This window comes from Salvelinus namaycush, chromosome 42 (genome assembly GCF_016432855.1).
Source record: "Salvelinus namaycush isolate Seneca chromosome 42, SaNama_1.0, whole genome shotgun sequence".
Taxonomy (NCBI): Eukaryota; Metazoa; Chordata; class Actinopteri; order Salmoniformes; family Salmonidae; genus Salvelinus; species Salvelinus namaycush.
Window position 1 is genome coordinate 13,673,739 of NC_052348.1, and position 20,731 is coordinate 13,694,469.

Genomic DNA, 20,731 nt, shown 5'->3' on the forward strand with positions numbered 1-20,731 from the left:
GGAGGAGAGGAGGAGAGGAGGAGATGAGAGGAGGGGAGAGGAAGAGGAGGAGATGAGAGGAGGGGAGAGGAAGGGGAGGAGATGAGAGGAGGGGAGGAGGAGATGAGGAGGGGAGAGGAAGGGGAGGAGGGGAGAGGTAGGGAAGGAGAGGAGGGGGAGGAGGGGAGAGAAGAGGGGAGAGGCCCCGTTACCATATGCACCCATTTGCCATCCATTTACTTTCCAAGGTGCGAATTCAATACAGAGACTCACAGAGACTGCGTCATCCCTTTTCAATGTCAGGGCCTTATTCTGAGCACTTTGTCCTGGGTATTCCTGGTCCCTTGTCCCATACAGAAGGCAACAGAGCGTTGGAGAGTGTAGTGACAACCTTGTGATGTTCGGGCACAACGAGGGGCGGTGTGGCAGTGGAGAGACCTTTTAATTGGAGGATAATGTGTCAGAGGTGACTTTTACTAGAGGCACTGGGGTGGGAAGTAATGTGGTGTTCAGTTCAGTGTGAAGGACAGTCAGAGAGGTAGGAATCAGGCCCCTGGAAGGTTGGCTAGGACAGGCTAGAGCCAAGCCCTTCACCATAGTTACTGGAACCAGGCTAGAAAGGTGAACAAGATGATATCTGATCTGGTAGAGTATGGCCGAGGTCAGCAATCAACACAATAGTGTGAAAAGTGAAAAATAAGAAAGGGTTAAACTCCCACACCAGTAGACTTTTTCACAACTTTCATTAGCTGGCTAAGGTTAGCTTAGCATGCTAGCTAATTACACTGACAGCTGTCAGTCAGTGGCCTATTTGTTGTTATTTCTCTGCTACACCTGGAAATCACCACAACGTTCCCACCCCCAATTCCTGAATATGTATTAGCAGCCTGCGTCAGTCGTCGAGGTGGAGCCTAAACAAGGATTTTCTTTCTAGGACAGGAATTACTCGAAATAGGTGCGGAAACTTCCTCTGAGGTGGGCCCTTTAAGCTTTTTAGCCATCATTTTTTTCATAATCATTATATTAATGATTACATCAAATGAAAAAGTATAGCTATGATTTGAAATGGAGAGCTTGATCTTGGATTATTAAATGACACTGTTGCTGCTGCTATGTGGAGAGGGACAGGATTCTAGAGGGCATTTCAAAGAGTAAGTCGGAATTAAAAAGAGAGGGAGAGGTGAGAGGGACAGATTGAGAGCGAGATGAAGGGATGACTGGTACTTCCTCCTTGCAGCGGACACGGTCGAATGAGCAGATTAACCTCTGACCTCCCCCTGCCGCCACGCTAATCTGAAGGCCAATCAGATTGCTCCGTCCTCCTCTCCCCACACCTCTTAAGGAAATTACTTCTTCCCTGGGCGTCCCCCCCTCCTGTGTGTGTGTGTGTATTGTGTGTGTGGATGTGTGTGTGTGTGCATCCTTCTCCGCTCTCCCCCCTCTGAAAGGTAATACAAGTAAAGGGCTAAATTGCATTAGTCAATCTCTCTAAGTCTGCGGGGAGCGTGTTATAGTGATGGGACGCAGCTGTTCCTGCAACCCACCCCGCGCAGGAAGGCGGGTGGCACAGCCCCCTGGTGCCTGCCTCTCGCTAGCTAATTGCGACAGATAGTGACAATGACGACGGGTATAGAGAACAGAGCTGCAAGGAAAGTCATACCAACACACGCTGAGGACGGAAATAGAGACAGAGAAAAAGACGAAGATAAGACTTTCTAGAAAGTACCGAGATACGATAATGAGGAAGGGAAAGAAAAAAAGCATAGAAGAAGAGGAGGATGAGTTGGAAACTCAGAAGGGTTTCTTTTCCCCTCTGGAGAGGAACGAGTGATAAGAAAAGGGAAGAAGAGCTTTGTATTCCCAACACAGCAGGGAGCAGTGACCTTCTCAAGTCTCTCCTTCTCCTCCTCCCTCTTTCCCTCTCTCTTTTTCTCACTCCTGGTGTTTCTGCTAGTTTCTCCCTGCTCCCAGTGATCGGGTAACAAGTGAAGTGTGTTGCGCCATTCGGGGGCTTCTCCCTTAATTGGTATCACAGGATCGACGTGGCGTCGCTTCCTCTTGTCTGCCTCTCCAGCCAGTCCACACAGAACAGATACAGAACCAGGACTGGAGCAGCCAAGGGAGGCAGGCGGACTTTCACCTTGTCTGGGGATATAAAAACCTCCTTTAAAGGGGCACTTCACCATTTTATATATCTTTTTTCGTACATCATATTAGTCCTGTCCTGTACCCATACCAGTGTCTAGATGTTTGAAAAAGGCATTATCTAAATGTGGTCGTCAAATAGAAAAGAAGAAAAGGTCCCACTATGATGTCATCGGAGACACTGGTATGGTGCTGTAGATAATGAATAAAAGGTTACAAAGGGGTGAATTCCTTTAGAGCCAACGTTGGCCAAGTCTCACACCTTTTCCACTGTCAACTGGCTCTCCCTCCCTTTACTTACTTAAACCAAGGCTTCCCCTTTTAATCTGAGAATGAATAATATGAATTCTTTAATCAAAATGGGTAGCCCCATTGAGACTTCAAATCTCTTTGGCGGGAGAAGGTTAGTCAAGGGCGGCGCACTTTCCAATGAGAAAACCATGAAGTGGGGGTTAACTTAATGTATCACTTTATTACACTTTGTCAATTTCAAGCTGCTTTTGGGGGTAACACTAGGTCATGGTAATTACAGGGGTGTAATAGTTTTTTTTTAAGGGAAAATGCAAAAAAACGTGAGAATTCTTTTTAGTAATAAACTAATTTCACTAGGAGAGATTGGGGTGGTTGGTGAGACAGGGGAGGAAGGGGGATCAAATTAGAGGATCAAATTAGCCTTAAAGCTCTTCCCACTGATTACAGGGTTGCCATGACGATGGCAGTCAGCAGTTAAATTATAGGTGTTTAAAGGTAGAAGGAACAAGTGTAGTTGAACTTACCAGCACCCGTCAGGGGGCTATTATCTTTGTCGTTTGGGGTTCCCTGTGATGACTCACAAACTAAGGTGCACTGTGGAAAGAAGAGAGAGAGAGAGATGTTTGATGTTTACATGTGCATGTCAAATCTCCACCATCAAACACACACATATGAATGTACATTTAACTCTGCTTTTCTCTGAGCAGCGGGGCGGCCACGTCTAGCTTGACATGTTGTTGGTTCAGCATGTCTTGCTCTTTAAATACATTTTAATTTAGCTCAGCAGGAGGTAAACGACAGGTGAAGCTAAACACATAGGTGCACAGACAGACAGACAGACAGACAGACAGACAGACAGACAGACAGACAGACAGACAGACAGACAGACAGACAGACAGACAGACAGACAGAACAACCCTCCGTCATTCAAGAACGCTCCATGTGTTTGTCGCCGTCCCCTTTAATAATGAGTATCTTTCCATCACAGCTGCTGAATGTCACTTTTTGATGATGCGTGTGGGACAAGACATCAAAGTGCTAGTGACAACCAACAGTTTTCAGGCCTCTCTTGTCAGTGGCATCGAGGCTGACAAACCATCAGAAATATACTTTAGCAGGTACCGACTACTAGGACTGCTACTTTTGCGAAAAAAGTGGAATTTAGTGAAACAAGGTAGCTTTCATCACGTCAGAGGAACATAGTGAAGCAAAGTAGTTTTCTTCACGTCAGGGGAATATAGTGAAACAAGGTAGCTTTCTTCACGTCAGAGGAACATAGTGAAACAAGGTAGCTTTCTTCACGTCAGAGGAACATAGTGAAGCAAAGTAGCTTTCTTCACGTCAGAGGAACATAGTGAAACAAGGTAGCTTTCTTCACGTCAGAGGAACATAGTGAAGCAAAGTAGCTTTCTTCACGTCAGGGGAACATAGTGAAGCAAAGTAGCTTTCTTCACGTCAGAGGAACATAGTGAAGCAAAGTAGCTTTCTTCACGTCAGAGGAACATAGTGAAGCAAAGTAGCTTCCTTCACGTCAGAGGAACATAGTGAAGCAAAGTAGCTTTCTTCACGTCAGAGGAACATAGTGAAGCAAAGTAGCTTTCTTCACATCAGAGGAACATAGTGAAGCAAAGTAGCTTTCTTCACGTCAGGGGAACATAGTGATGCAAAATAGCTTTCTTCACGTCAGGGGAACATAGTGAAACAAAGTAGCTTTCTTCACGTCAGGGGAACATAGTGAAGCAAAGTAGCTTTCTTCACGTCAGAGGAACATAGTGAAGCAAAGTAGCTTCATTTACGTCAGGGGAATATAGGGAAACAAGGTAGCTTTCTTCACATCAGAGGAACATAGTGAAGCAAAGTAGCTTTCTTCACGTCAGGGGAACATAGTGAAGCAAAGTAGCTTTCTTCACGTCAGGGGAACATAGTGAAACAAAGTAGCTTTCTTCACGTCAGAGGAACATAGTGAAGCAAAGTAGCTTCATTTACGTCAGAGGAACATAGTGAAGCAAAGTAGCTTCATTTACGTCAGGGGAATATAGGGAAACAAGGTAGCTTTCTTCACGTCAGGGAAACATAGCAGGGGTGAAATTCCATACGAGATGATGTGGCTCTGTTCACGCCAGAGGAACTGAACAGGGGTGAAACTCCATACGATATGATGTGGCTCTGTTCACGCCAGAGGAACTGAACAGGGGTGAAACTCCATACGATATGATGTGGCTCTGTTCACGCCAGAGGAACTGAACAGGGGTGAAATTCCATACGATATGATGTGGCTCTGTTCACGCCAGAGGAACTGAGCAGGGGTGAAACTCCATACGATATGATGTGGCTCTGTTCACGCCAGAGGAACTGAGCAGGGGTGAAACTCCATACGATATGATGTGGCTCTGTTCATGCCAGAGGAACTGAACAGGGGTGAAACTCCATACGATATGATGTGGCTCTGTTCACGCCAGAGGAACTGAACAGGGGTGAAACTCCATACGATATGATGTGGCTCTGTTCACGCCAGAGGAACTGAACAGGGGTGAAACTCCATACGATATGATGTGGCTCTGTTCACGCCAGAGGAACTGAACAGGGGTGAAATTCCATACGATATGATGTGGCTCTGTTCACGCCAGAGGAACTGAACAGGGGTGAAATTCCATACGATATGATGTGGCTCTGTTCACGCCAGAGGAACTGAACAGGGGTGAAACTCCATACGATATGATGTGGCTCTGTTCATGCCAGAGGAACTGAGCAGGGGTGAAACTCCATACGATATGATGTGGCTCTGTTCACGCCAGAGGAACTGAACAGGGGTGAAACTCCATACGATATGATGTGGCTCTGTTCATGCCAGAGGAACTGAGCAGGGGTGAAACTCCATACGATATGATGTGGCTCTGTTCACGCCAGAGGAACTGAGCAGGAGATTTCGACTTTCAGTGAAACTCCCCATGATAATTGCATTTCCATTTTCGTGTGTTGCACTTCCATTCAGTAACACTTCCATTCAGTGGCATCTATGAATCACATAATCATACATAGTGTTAGGGGTGTGAACATTAAAACGCTAAAAAGTTTAAACTAAATTGGGATCCTTAACGTTAATTAAAATCCCTAACTGAAAAACAAATGTTTTTTTTTTTTACGTAGATGGAGAAAGTAAATAGCATAGTGGGTCAATTTCAGCAACAAATAAGAGTGTTGAAGCGCAAGACTCAAGTTTCCCCCTGTTTTGGTGCCCTGGCTAGCTACCACGGTGTGAACAGCGTGAAGCAAACAGAGACAGTGTGTGACTATGTGAGAGCGAAGTGCTGCATCTCGCTCGTCTCAATAACGTAGCCTACTCATTGATGATTGGCCTTGCTTTACTGAAGTTCCGACACATTGCAAGCTAAGAAAAAGCAAGATATGGCATTCCATTGCAAGACACAGCTTTTGATAGCCGATAGATAGGCCTAGTCCACTGTTCTGACTGTGTGCCTGGTGGCCGACGGGCCTATACTGTTCCCCTCCCCTCTCTCTCCGTCCCTCGCTAGCTCGCTATGAAAGACGCGAGTGTTTGTGTTCTCAGAAGTACGGCAGCTAATCAGTCTCCTCCATTCCAAAAATACTGAATTTTAGGAATCTTGACACTCAGAAATGCGAGTCGACATCCAGAGTCAACGTGCAATCTACTATTTTGTAGATTGCACGTTGCAAGGCAAGCGACAACAGTGAGGTCCTGTATGGCAATATGTTGAGAAGTTAAATGAGAAGGAAATGCTAACTTTGCGAGATGGGATTGAGGTACTGTAATGGTAGAACAGGGGCGAAACTAAACCGTCTGAGAGGGACGCACCGTGAGACGCCAACACGATACAACAGCAGCACAGTTGTATCTTGAATTCAAGTGGAATTTTATTAAACTCTTCTGAAAAAATTGCTGTGTAAACCTTAAGAGAAGTTGTCCACCCACACACACACCCTACACCATCAAAACAGAGCAGGACCCAGAGGTAGCCAGCCATGTTAGAGCCCTAGTCAATTATATAAGACTGCTCTCTGTGACTCTGACTTACACACAGTGGTAACACACACACACACGCACACAGAGAGCAAAGGTCATTTTGCTGCAACGAGGAGAAGTGTCAACAGACTACAGTTAGACTGGGTCAGTGAACACCCTATGCTACGGAGTTATGTTATCTCCTCTCAGAAAGACATCAATTCTACTATACACAGATCCATTTTGACTGCCTCCTCGTACATGTACAACCACCAGCCAGGTCACACCAGATCAACTTCGGTATTCCACATTTGTCCAGGACCCCAGGATGTCGGGAGATGCCTTCAATACCATCCACTAGGGGCAGTGTGAATGCCTATTACCATCAAGTAGGTTCGCGGCTTGCTAGGGCGTTGTGGATGGAGACCGAGGTTCGCGGCTTGCTAGGGCGTTGTGGATGGAGACCGAGGTTCGCGGCTTGCTAGAGCGTTGTGGATGGAGACAGAGGTTCGCGGCTTGCTAGGGCGTTGTGGATGGAGACCGAGGTTCGCGGCTTGCTAGGGCGTTGTGGATGGAGACCGAGGTTCGCGGCTTGCTAGGGCGTTGTGGATGGAGACCGAGGTTCGCGGCTTGCTAGAGCGTTGTGGATGGAGACCGAGGTTCGCGGCTTGCTAGGGCGTTGTGGATGGAGACCGAGGTTCGCGGCTTGCTAGGGCGTTGTGGATGGAGACCGAGGTTCGCGGCTTGCTAGGGCGTTGTGGATGGAGACCGAGGTTCGCGGCTTGCTAGGGCGTTGTGGATGGAGACCGAGGTTCGCGGCTTGCTAGGGCGTTGTGGATGGAGACCGAGGTTCGCGGCTTGCTAGGGCGTTGTGGATGGAGACCGAGGTTCGCGGCTTGCTAGGGCGTTGTGGATGGAGACCGAGGTTCGCGGCTTGCTAGGGCGTTGTGGATGGAGACCGAGGTTCGGAGGATCATGGGATCAAGCCCAGTGCTAGGCACATTTTTTTTTTCTGTTTTAACATTATCCTAAACCTTAACCAGTCGGAATTAATGCCTAAACCTAAACAAACGTTGAAAACTGAAGTGAGACCGTGACATCTTGTTGCAAGTACAGTGCTTATATGCTACACATATTATTCTATTTTAGACTAAACTAAATATTCCCATTGGGTGTAATAACTAGTCAAATGAAGGTAAAGTACATACATAAACTTTGTTTTTGGTGTGAAAACACCCCATTGGGAGGACGTTTGAGCACTCTTCAGGTACCTGGCGATCTCGGAAGAAGACATCATCTCTCTCGCTCTCTTTCTCTTCCTGTCTCTCGCTCTCACTCCTGTGTTTCTCAGATGGTGCAGTGTAGCATGTCGTGGTGGATTAGCATAGTTGATTGTAGGTGGGATGGTCTCACAAGGGAGATGCCATTTATTCAGACGAGGTGAGTCTCGTAGGAAGGCTATAAGGCTACGGGGAACTGGGTTTAGTCGACTCTCCCTCACATATAGGAGGATGTATGACGCTCCCTCTAATTCTCTAATGCTCTTTGTCTGTGCACATAATCACACACAGCATTCAGGCTGTCTAAGCCAATGGCTTCTCTGGCTTGCCCTCTCTCCCCCACACACACGCAAACGCCGTACGCACACACACATGATAAACATATGCAGTGTCTAAGAGTCCCTATCCCACTCTCGCCCTCTCGTCACACTCTTACACCCCCCCCCCACACACACACAGGATCCAAGGGCTGTAAGGGCTTGATGAATCTCATTGGGCCACTTGAGCAGTGACAGACTAATCCTGCAAGCATTAGTGCTAGCCGAGACATCTGGAGGGGAACGACTCTCATACAAACACACACACGTCCTCACCTTCTGGGCCTGCTGCACGTCGGCCGCGATGTGATCCATGTCTCCCTCCTCCATCTCCCCCGTGTTCACACGGCTCACCAACACTGTCCCCACCGCCAACACACCATCAGAAGACCTGGGGGAGAGTGGACAGAGTGTCAACTACGGGAACGAGAGAGAAAAGAGGGCAGAAGTGAGAGTGAGAATAGAAGTGTTGATGGAGCAGCCAATGGGACAGAGAATAGAGTTGTTGATGGAGCAGCCAATGGGACAGAGAATAGATGTGTAGATGGAGCAGCCAATGGGACAGAGAATAGATGTGTTGATGGAGCAGCCAATGGGACAGAGAATAGATGTGTTGATGGAGCAGCCAATGGGACAGAGAATAGATGTGTTGATGGAGCAGCCAATGGGACAGAGAATAGAGGTGTTGATGGAGCGGCCAATGGGACAGAGAATAGAGGTGTAGATGGAGCAGCCAATGGGACAGAGAATAGAGTTGTTGATGGAGAAAAGAAGAGGTGGTGAGGAACAGAGACTGAGAGGTCAAGAGAGACTGTAGGCTGGAGTTTCTTTAGAAATGTTTATTGCAGTTGCAAGTGACATCTCAATCAACTTTGCTGATACCCGAAGCAACTGAAACACCATTGGAATGGTATACAACAATGTGGTTTGAACATTCTAAACCAATGGCATCTGTTGCGTTACATTGTGATTCAATAAGCTATAGAAAATAAACTCCCAGTCATTTATTGGGTAAATCACCTCATTGTGATTTTCACAAATAATTTGTTTATCGAACCTTTTCGTTAATGATTTAGAAACAAATACTGTCTGTAAAATGTAGCTAGCCAAATTGAAATTGCCAGCACTGTTCTAGCTGGCTAGCTAGCGACTAACTAACCAAGCTAGCAACTAACTAAGTTTAGGCTAGCAACTAACTAAGCTTAGGCTAGCTAGTTGAAACTGGTCTGGGTTTACTTTAAAAATGAAATGTATTGACAGCCAAACCACATACATAAACCTTTACTAGCCGATGCCAAAATCTACAGCTCCCGTTTAACTAATTATGTCGCTTCTATCAACCTTGAGGGCGGTTCCGGCAGCAACAGGCAGCGCGAGCGACAGCTGTGTTGACATGACAACTGGGTCGGCGTTCTGTACCTTCGAATGGATCACGCAACAAAAGCTTTTGTTTTGATTGTGTTGCTTGCAACGAGTTTCACAAAAGTTGAAAAGTTTGCAACTGATCTGGATGCCACCAAGTTGCAGATGAATTGCTTATCAGTTGCTGGGGGTGTTACATGAAGTAATCCAAAAGCAACATTGCTGCATCCAAGTTGCTTCGTGTAACCCCAGCACATTGTGGTCAAGTCACTGTGTTACACACCCTCGCCCTCCTTCGGTGACAGATACAAAACAGATACCACCGTTCTCATATTAGGGAGCCTCAATTACTTTTCTAACCATGATCTGATGGTAAATCCATTGACAGCAGTAGTTCGTCACACACACACGCACACTTAAATGAACAATTCTCACTGGGTATTAAGCTAGCAGCATGTGATCTAATCCCCCAGTCAGATTGATCTAGCATTAATGGGCCTGGTCCCACTCCCAGTGGACAATTAAGGGCTATCATAATCACAGCCAAAGCCTGATGTGCGAGAGGGAGAGAGAGAGAGAGGGGGGAGGAGAGGGGGATGACACCCTGGGGAGAGAAGGAGAAGAGAGGGATGGTGAGGGAGAAGAAAGGGATCTGGAGAGGTACTCTGGGCCTGGAGAGAGAAAGAAGGGGATGCTCCCCCGTGGAGAGGAAGGGAGGGATAGTGAGTTGAAGGACGGAGAGGGAGAAGAGACTGATCTGAAGAGGGACTCGAGGAACTGCAGCAGCGGCGTTCTCGCTCAGAGACTCATTTGCACACGGCGGTCCCTTGCTACACAGAGAGATAGAAGTCTGTTGATGGATCCCAGGACCCACGCCAGACATCTGCTTCAGTGTTTATCTTTCTTGGTACCCCCCCACCCCAACCCACCTCGTCTCCCTCCTTTTCCACTCATCCCTCATCCCCCTCTCCACCACACAGAGAACATTCCGGAAAGTCACCCTGACTGAGTAAACATGGTCAGTCCAGATCGAGCCGCTCGTTCCCTCGGCTTATAATGGAGAAAATGAGATGAGCATGTTGTTGTTTTAACACCTGTTGCGCAGCTAGCAGACCACCACCGTTACTGCAACAGGGCGACAGTGGCCCACCTAGGTACACTTTACAGATTGCTTGAGCACCTTACCATAATGAAACATTGCACTTAAGCAAACAGTGTAGGCTTTAAAGTCCTACTCCTACTCCATGCAAGGCTGTAAACTCCTGCTCCAGTCTCATTTGCAGATCATTTATCACGTGATTTACTTCACAAAAGGCACATCTCAATAGGTGGTCCAGGTATCCTCTTTTGTTCTCTATGGCTCCTCAAGAAAGGGGAGAGGCCGATGACATCACATCTCCCCGTCAGACCAGCTCCTTGAAGTTTGCTGCTGTGTCTAAAAACAACACTATTTTGCTCAAACATTTATTTTTGCCTTTTAGTGTGTGTACTTCACTGTATGTATATTTGGGATATGGCTTTTCAACAGTAAAAGTAAAACAAATAGCCGGAGAACATCTTTAAGGTAATTGATTTATGTGTGGGAGCGATGGGAGATGATGTCATAGTTGTACAGACTGTAGCGTGCACACGGATGGGGGGGTGATATGTCATATACTTGGCATCTTTAAAATACCACATTTTCACAGTTTTCTGACATCAGTGTGTGTGTGTGTGTGTGTGTGTGAGAGAGAGAGTGAGAGAGAGATAATGACCATTATAGCTTAAAGGCAGGTTAAGGAGAGGTTGGTTCAAACCAAGCGAGCGCGTGAACAGAAGTCGCCTTCCTGACAAGATGGTTGCAGCGAGCAGCGCAGCTACAATCTATCTGTTAGAGCTGTGATTGACCTCAAATTAACTTTGAAGCTGCCTGCTGCGGAGCGCTGCCGGAAAAAAAGATGGACAGTAAATAAGCTCCTCTCCTCCATCCTCCCACCATTTCTCCACCTCCTCTTCCTCGGTTCTGGAGTTGGCATTGAACAGCATCTACAGATTGCTCTGCCCGCCTGTGATCTCCCCACTCAACTGTCCTCATCTACTAATTGGCCCAGAGTTCACTTTTCGTGACAGTGCTTAAATCAGAGCAGCTTCGTTAAAGAGACTAAAAAATGATGTGCTTAAAAAGGGACACTTCGATGCCGTTTGGAAAGTAAACACTGGTTCTGGAGATGATGAATATGAGGTAAAGAATTGCTGAGGTATGTCTTTAAAGTGCCTGTCGCGTATTTGGAAGCCGTTTATTGCATTTAAGGGTGATTTATTTTGTAACCCTTCTTCAGTTTGCAAACATGTCTCAAAGTGACACAAATCTGTACTAATAACTCATACTAGTCTGGGTGATGAAATGCAAGTCGCCCGATTTAGTCCTTTTACTTTATTCCATCCTGTGTGCTTTATTTTGAATGGATTAACCTAGAAGTGCTTTAAATATGTATCCTATCATGTGGCGTTTCGGTTTATTTCTTATTTCCTTATTTGAGCGACTTCCTTTACTTTGAATTGGTTAACCTCCTTTTCAGTGTTTGTCTAGCTGTGGTAAGTAGTGTTGGTCAGGGACCTGAGTCATAACCCCTACCTGAGGAGAGGAGCATTGTTCAGGAGATTCAAGCCAGCAATGGAAGAGGACAGGTGACACAGGCTGTGCTCAGCCACAGTGTCTGGGGAGAGGGGACCGGATGAGTGTGACCAAGCTGTGCGCACAGAAACATCAGCCCACGGAGAGAAACACAAGATTGAACTTCACTCAATTTTCTAGAGCTGTGGTCACCAACCGGTCGATCTTCAAGACATTCCTAGTCGATCGCCAAACATTTCTGTAGAAAACCCAATGATAAAGCCTTATGTTCCTATTTGTTTTTTGTTCTTGGGCTGTTGGAGGTAGGTGCACCTGATTCAGCTGCCCTGCGCGCCGGGTGGATGAAATGTTGCCATTTTGAACCATTTCATGTGTCTGAAGGTGCAAACTTTGCCTTCCTGGCGGGCCCAGAGAGCAAATCAAGTGCACTATTGGCCTACAGCTGGCCAATCGGATGGCTCAGATGACTGTGTCTGCAGTAACGTAGCAGGCATAAAATAAATCTACAGCAAAGTTGATACTGTGAGATTTCAAAACATTTAAAAAACCATGACTAGAGCGAGACTGTCAACGAATACAGCAAAGAGCTGCTGTTGATATGAGTGACTTCGTGTTTAAGTTCTTACTCATCACTGTCAACACTTTATATTCAACACTTTTAAAATGCCCGTTCTTCCCATTTCCACTCAGCGCTACAACAAGCAGTGCAGCAGTAATGAATGAGTAGGAAAGTGTATCTATAGGCTTGTGTTGTTGTTATTATTAGTATCGAGGAATTTTTCCATTTCTCTGTTCATAGGAGTAACAACAGGAATTTGTGCATGAGGCAGAAATAATGCGGTGCGAGTCGAGTTTCACCATCAGCTGGAAGACGGTCTCCCTTTTTGGTCAGTGTCAGTGGAGGAAAGGGAGAGTGGAGGGATGTTGAGAGGCAGACCCTCAGTCTGTGGCTCTCTCCCTCCGCCGAGACTGAGCATCAGACGCAGGCACCATCAGCCCAATAAAATAAAAAGCTAATGATTTTAATGTATGCTCACTCAGCTGTGCTTCACAAGTAATACAACCACGGATCTATTACCTGTGTGATTATATAGCCTACCTCAAATCTTGAAATATAATTGTCAAAAAATGGCCCGAACAACAATGCATTGGCAGTGCAATTCCAGCAAAGCCAATACGCGATTATGATGTATTGGGTCTATAGCTTACATCACAAAAGTCATTGCTACACTACTGTTTTTAATTGGTTAATGTTGCATAGGCTTACAAGTTTTTAAGTCATGTTAATAAAAAATCAGAGCGGTAGATCTCATTTTGACTCAGAAAGTGATCTTGACTCAGAAAAGGTTGGTGACCACTGTTCTAGAGTTTTCCTTGTTAACTCTATCAATGTTTCCCTTTACTGTGGCAATTGTGATCGAATCAACGTAATATTAGCCACTTTCAATGCAACATACCAAAACAGAACGCATAGGATTCTAGTAGGATTCTATTGCATTGTCACGCACTACTCAGCCCGTACTCTACACAGACCTGTCAGACATAAAAAGAAATCTGAGCTGCCATTTGTGCCATTAACTGGACTGTGTTTAAAGCGGGTTCAGCCTCAGTGCTCACAGTAAATGCGCGCTGGAAGTTGCACAGAATTTTAACAATTTTCAAGTTTGTGCACAACAGACCTGACATTTGCTCAGTTTCCCAAGAAATTTGAGGGAATATTGAGAGCGATCCTGCTCGGGATGAAAAGGAGAATTACATGTGTGTGTGTACCAATGGTTTCCAGTATGATGACGTTACTGATGAGGCTTTCCCCACCCTCTCCAGACGAGGGCCTGCTACGACGAGACAACGACTACCGCATCGGAACCCCGTGATGCCAGCGGCGACGCGACGAACGCTCCAAGCTAAACAACTATGGACTCTAGCGTGCATGTGGTGTGAGCGTGCCCAGGCATGTCCTTGTGTTTCGATCTGTGTTGCTTTTATCCTGTAACGCCCTTTTAATATTAAGAAAAAATAAATATATTGTCTGCCTGTGTCTGTGGTATAGGGATTGAAAGAACCTTGGTTTTTGACACGTATACGAGCCATGAATATTACAAGCAAACTGGAGTCAATAAAGAATGGCTCCATAAATGAGATGATTTGCTCAGGGAGAGTGTAAAACGTAACAACTCTTTGTTCTGTGAAATATCAAGTTGGAAATCATTTCTTTTTTTTTTCTCCTCCGAGAAACCATTTTCTTTTCTACTCAAACCCATTTCACTTCCTTAAATTTACATGACCCATTCGCGAAGCACAAAAGGCTGCAACAGCACTCGAGCAACCAAATGCACACCTGTCCTGAACTGACCGATGGAGGCCATTTTATGACTGCTGTTCAGAATCATGACTCCAGCCAATCAATTAAAGCCCTGAGCCATAGTGACATCTAACAGCTGCTGGGGCTGTGTAGTGGAGACTTTGGCTTGGCCACCGCCACCTATACTGAGGGACCTGATTCATTCATCGCAATCACTTTAAGCAGTCCCCTATAACCCAATAAAGCTGCTTGTAACAGATGCTACAACCATATCCGAGGGTCCTTACATGGTGAGAAGAAGATTCAATTTGTATCGAAGGTCACTGTAGTCTCTGAGTCATTGAGGCATGAGGCATGGAAACTGGACTGGAACAAACTACTGTTTAGAAACTGTTCTGACAAGGCATCAAGGTTTTAGTCTTGATTGAGTGGGCCTATCAGGGGTTGGAGTGAGGCATAAACAAACCAATCGATGGAGAGGACAGTAAGACGCATGCATGGTTTCTCCCACTCTTGGCTCGGCCTTCCCATCAGCCCTGGCATGCAGTGCCTTGGGCCGGGTCAACTGCAAAGGCGTCTTGAACGTTGAGCACGAAAAGCCCAGGGCAGGAAGTTCAAGACAGACAAAGGAAATGACAGTCAGGTAGAGAGAAAATAGAAACATGAGCAATGTGAGAAAGAGTGCCTTCTAGTCAACCACAAGAGAGAGAGTCACATACAAAAACACAGAGAGAGAGAGAGAGAGAGAGAGAGAGAGAGAGAGAGAGAGAGAGAGAGAGTTACATACAGAAACACAGAGAGAGAGAGAGAGAGAGAGAAAGAGAGAGAGAAAGAGAGAGAGAGTCACATACAGAAACACGGAGGAGAGAGAAAGAGAGTCACATTTCAGAAACACAGAGAGAGGAGAGAGAAAGAGAGAGAGAGTCACATACAGAAACACAGAGAGAGGAGAGAGAGGGAGAGAGTCACATACAGAAACAGAGGAGAGAGAGAGAGTCACATACAGAAACACAGAGAAAGAGTCACAAACAGAAACACAGAGAGAGAGAGTCACATACAGAAACACAGAGAGAGGAGAGAGAGGGAGAGAGTCACATACAGAAACAGAGAGGAGAGAGAAAGAGAGTCACATACAGAAACATAGAGAGAGGAGAGAGAGAGAGAGAGAGAGAGAGTCACACAGAAACACAGAGAGGAGAGAGAGAGAGAGTCACATACAGAAACACAGAGAGAGGAGAGAGAGAGAGAGTCACATACAGAAACAGAGAGGAGAGAGAAAGAGAGTCACATACAGAAACACAGAGGAGAGAGAGAGAGAGAGAGAGTCACATACAGAAACACAGAGGAGAGAGAGAGAGAGAGAGAGAGAGTCACATACAGAAACACAGAGAGAGGGAGAGAGAGAGAGAGAGAGAGAGAGAGAGTCACATACAGAAACACAGAGAGAGAGAGAGAGAGAGAGAGAGAGAGAGAGAGAGAGAGAGAGAGAGAGAGAGAGAGAGAGAGAGAGAGAGAGAGAGAGAGTCACATACAGAAACACAGAGAGAGAGAGAGAGAGAGAGAGAGAGAGAGAGAGAGAGAGAGAGAGAGAGAGAGAGAGAGAGAGAGTCACATTTCAGAAACACAGAGAGAGAAAGAGAGAGAGAGTCACATACAGAAACACAGAGAGAGAAAGAGAGAGAGAGTCACATACAGAAACACAGAGAGAGAGAGTCACATACAGAAACACAGAGAGAGGAGAGAGAGGGGGAGAGTCACATACAGAAACAGAGAGGAGAGAGAGAGAGTCACATACAGAAACACAAAGAAAGAGAGTCACATACAGAAACACAGAGAGAGGAGAGAGAGGGGGAGAGTCACATACAGAAACAGAGAGGAGAGAGAAAGAGAGTCACATACAGAAACAGAGAGAGGAGAGAGAGAGAGAGAGTCACATACAGAAACACAGAGAGAGGAGAGAGAGAGAGTCACATACAGAAACACAGAGGAGAGAGAGAGAGTCACATACAGAAACACAGAGAAAGAGTCACAAACAGAAACACAGAGAGGAGAGAGAGAGAGAGTCACATACAGAAACACAGAGAGGAGAGAGAGAGAGAGTCACATACAGAAACACAGAGAGAGGAGAGAGAGAGAGTCACATACAGAAACACAGAGAGAGAGAGAGAGAGAGTCACATACAGAAACACAGAGAGGAGAGAGAGAGAGTCACATACAGAAACACAGAGAGGAGAGAGAGAGAGCGTCACATACAGAAACACAGAGAGAGGAGAGAGAGAGAGAGAGTCACATACAGAAACAGAGAGGAGAGAGAAAGAGTCACATACAGAAACATAGAGAGAGGAGAGAGAGAGAGAGAGAGAGTCACACAGAAACACAGAGGAGAGAGAGAGAGAGTCACATACAGAAACACAGAGAAAGAGTCAAACAGAAACACAGAGAGGAGAGAGAGAGAGAGTCACATACAGAAACACAGAGAGGAGAGAGAGAGAGTCACATACAGAAACACAGAGAGAGGAGAGAGAGAGAGAGAGTCACATACAGAAACACAGAGAGAGGAGAGAGAGAGAGTCACATACAGAAACAGAGAGAGAGAGAGAGAGAGAGAGAGAGAGAGAGAGAGAGAGAGTCTCACGTACAGAAACACAGAGAGGAGAGAGAGGGTAGAGAGTCACATACAGAAACACAGAGAGAGGAGAGCGTGAGAGAGAGTTACATACAGAAACACAGAGGGAGGAGAGAGAGTCAGATACAGAAACACAGAGAAAGAGTCACAAACAGAAACACAGAGAGGAGAGAGAGAGAGTCACATACAGAAACACAGAGAGGAGAGAGAGAGAGAGTCACATACAGAAACACAGAGAGAGGAGAGCGTGAGAGAGAGTCACATACAGAAACACAGATGAGAGAGAGAGAGAGAGAGAGAGAGAGAGAGAGAGCAGGAGTGAAAGTGAAGAGACAGGCAATTGTCTCGCCTCCACAGAGGTCCCCTGAAATGGAGTCTTGAGAGCACAGGGGAGGAGAAAGTTCCACGGAAACATGCCTTCTTGTCAACCACAAGAGTGAGAGCATCACATATAGAAACACAGAGAGAGGAGAGTGAGTGAGAGAGCAGGGGTGAAAGGACAGGCAATTGTCTCGCCTCCACAGAGGTCCTCTGAAATGGCGTCTTGAGAGCACAGGGGAGGGGAAAGTTCCATGGAAACGTCAAAGTCCCCAAACTCCCACAGAGAGAGACCAAAAAACCTGACAGCAACAGAAGTACAGCGAAGCACTTTAGCTTACCCCTTAAGAGGCCTAAAGCTTTAGCCGCGGGACGCTAAAAATAAGATAGAAATACACTGCAGGACCCTAAAGAAAAGCTAGTTCCCTTTTTGCTCCCACTATTACTCCTCCTTGTCAACTGAAGTGGAGTTTGTTGGTTGAGTCCCTTCAGGACATGTTAAGAACTGTGTCCCGCATCGCAAGAGGGAGTGGTCATGCAGACATGGAAAAGATTTGCTACTGTGCACAGGAAGATATAGGGCTACTATACAGCTAGTGAAGACGCCAAGGCCCATAAGTCTATGCCTAGTAGGATATGTGTCCGACTCCGAGTTGGATCCTTGACCTATATAAAGCTGGATGGTGGCTAATTATAGATACATGGTCATTAAGGACAGATGTTACGATAAGGGTCGTGTTGATGGAGAAACCAGCCTCTCTGTAGAATCCTCTGCAGTGGACTGAAGAGGGTTGCAAAGACACTCATTGGGAATGAATGAGCTCTTTTTTACGCGAGTCTGCGATAATTGGGTTTAGTGCTCAGGGGAGCTGCCTCAATCAATGTGACAACACTGCAGGCTTTGTTCAAACAGGTCGCCAGGATCGCATTGGGACCCACCGGCCGGGCTGGCGCTGTACAGACAGACTGATCTGCAGTTGGATGGCTTCCAGTTCCCTTACTAAAACCTACTAACAGAATTGTGTCTTTTTCATGCCCGTTGATGAAACTAGACTTAGACAAACTACCACAATAGTAGCATGTCGAAACGTAAAAGTCATGATTAACAAATCCCCAGTTAAAGTGTAGATAGACTTTAACAAGAAAAACACCTAATAGGACTAAATGTAAAAGTCATGATTAAAATGCTCCAATATGTTATGGAACAGTACAGTAAGGTATTTGTGTGATATCTGCAGAGAACTAGAACAAACCAGAAACAAACTCCCACTATTTTTAGTCGTCTTTAATGTAAAATTCATGCTTTAAAATACCCAGTATGCTACGCTACGCTGCAGTACAGTGAATTATGTGTGTAATATCTCTCCAGAGAATTAGGGCAGTCCCAAGTCTGACTAGCTCATTTGTCCACACTCTATAATCCATCATTAACATGGAGAAAGTGGTTTCTGGGCGATACTTGAGCATTTGTCAAGTGTTCTTCCTCTGAGCCCTTCGGGTCGAGGGCTATCTACATCTCCATGGTTTATGTAAAACACCGTAGAATGAGGGAATGACACCATGTGATGTTGCCTTAGAGGGGAGGGGCTTACAATTAAAGCCAGAGTACATGTTAATTCATCTCTGTCACTAAGAATTGTTTCTCTCGTTAGGGTGAGATTGGAATAGAAACAGATATATTGTCGTTACGGTGATGTGGAATGACACCTTGTTGAATTCTAAAGATGGCAAAGACAGAGCAGTGAAGTGTTTCTATATATTTTGGGGGGGGGTGGGGGTGGATCAGCTTTAATATTGCAGATAGATATGTCTCTTCACAGCATCCCAACCACACAGTCAGTGACTCACCTACACACGCATGTACAAACACGACAAAAAAGATAAACACACACACACACACACACACACACACACACACACACACACACACACACACACACACACACACACACACACACACACACACACACACACACACACACACACACACACACACACACACACACACACACACACACCTTCAGCTGACTAGTATTGTCAACCCACTCTCATTTACCACTTTGGTTTTCTAGGGGAAATAAAATCACTATTCCCCAAACAACCAGGTTCCTGCAGACTGTTCTCAACACAGGCCTTGTATGATTATTTTCATAGTGCATAGATTGAATTGTGTGTGTGTGTTAGTGAGAGTGTGTTTGTTGGGGATTGTGTGGTGTGTGTGTTAGTGAGAGTGTGTTTGTTGGGGATTGTGTGGTGTGTGTGTTAGTGAGAGTGTGTTTGTTGGGGATTGTGTGGTGTGTGTGTTAGTGAGAGTGTGTTTGTTGGGGATTGTGTGGTGTGTGTGTTAGTGAGAGTGTGTTTGTTGGGGATTGTGTGGTGTGTGTGTTAGTGAGAGTGTGTTTGTTGGGGATTGTGTGGTGTGTGTGTGTGTGTTAGTGAGAGTGTGTTTGTTGGGGATTGTGTGGTGTGTGTGTTAGTGAGAGTGTGTTTGTTGGGGATTGTGTGGTGTGTGTGTTAGTGAGAGTGTGTTTGTTGGGGATTGTGTGGTGTGTGTGTTTGTTGGGGATTGTGTGTGTGTGTGTTAGTGAGAGTGTGTTTGTTGGGGATTGTGTGTGTGTGTGTGTGTGTGTGTTAGTGAGAGTGTGTTTGTTGGGGATTGTGTGGTGTGTGTGTTAGTGAGAGTGTGTTTGTTGGGGATTGTGTGGTGTGTGTGTTAGTGAGAGTGTGTTTGTTGGGGATTGTGTGGTGTGTGTGTTTGTTGGGGATTGTGTGTGTGTGTGTTAGTGAGAGTGTGTTTGTTGGGGATTGTGTGTGTGTGTGTGTGTTAGTGAGAGTGTGTTTGTTGGGGATGGTATGCGTGTGTGTGTTAGTGAGAGTGTGTTTGTTGGGGATGGTATGCGTGTGTGTGTTAGTGAGTTTGTTGGGGATGGTATGCGTGTGTGTGTTAGTGAGAGTGTGTTTGTTGGGGATTGTGTGTGTGTGTGTGTGTTAGTGAGAGTGTGTTTGTTGGGGATGGTATGCGTGTGTGTGTTAGTGAGAGTGTGTTTGTTGGGGATTGTGTGTGTGTGTGTGTTAGTGAGAGTGTGTTTGTTGGGGATGGTATGCGTGTGTGTGTTAGTGAGAGTGTGTTTGTTGGGGATGGTATGCGTGTGTGTGTTAGTGAGAGTGTGTTTGTTGGGGATTGTGTGTGTGTGTGTGTGTGTGTTAGTGAGAGTGTGTTTGTTGGGGATGGTATGCGTGTGTGTGTTAGTGAGAGTGTGTTTGTTGGGGATTGTGTGTGTGTGTGTGTGTGTGTGTTAGTGAGAGTGTGTTTGTTGGGGATGGTATGCGTGTGTGTGTTAGTGAGAGTGTGTTTGTTGGGGATTGTGTGTGTGTGTGTGTGTGTGTTAGTGAGAGTGTGTTTGTTGGGGATTGTGTGTGTGTGTGTTAGTGAGAGTGTGTTTGTTGGGGATTGTGTGTGTGTGTGTGTGTTAGTGAGAGTGTGTTTGTTGGGGATGGTGTGTGTGTTAGTGAGAGTGTGTTTGTTGGGGATGGTGTGTGTGTGTGTGTTAGTG

The 20,731-nt window shown here is 45.9% G+C and overlaps 1 protein-coding gene across 7 annotated transcripts in view; it reads right to left on the minus strand.

Moving 5' to 3' along the window:
- LOC120034789 (type II inositol 3,4-bisphosphate 4-phosphatase-like) overlaps nt 1-20,731 on the minus strand; it is a 150,196-nt gene that overhangs the window by 99,485 nt on the left and 29,980 nt on the right. For 6 of the 7 annotated variants that reach the window (XM_038981400.1, XM_038981403.1, XM_038981406.1 and 3 more), the window contains 2 exons: nt 8,232-8,346; nt 2,901-2,970 (listed from right to left, as the gene is read on the minus strand). In XM_038981400.1, the coding sequence (XP_038837328.1) occupies nt 2,901-2,970; nt 8,232-8,285 (124 nt within the window). In that variant the 5' untranslated portion in view covers nt 8,286-8,346. Of the gene's footprint in view, nt 1-252; nt 1,990-2,900; nt 2,971-8,231; nt 8,347-20,731 lie in introns of those variants that run through there. The other variant, XM_038981401.1, reaches the window with a different exon arrangement.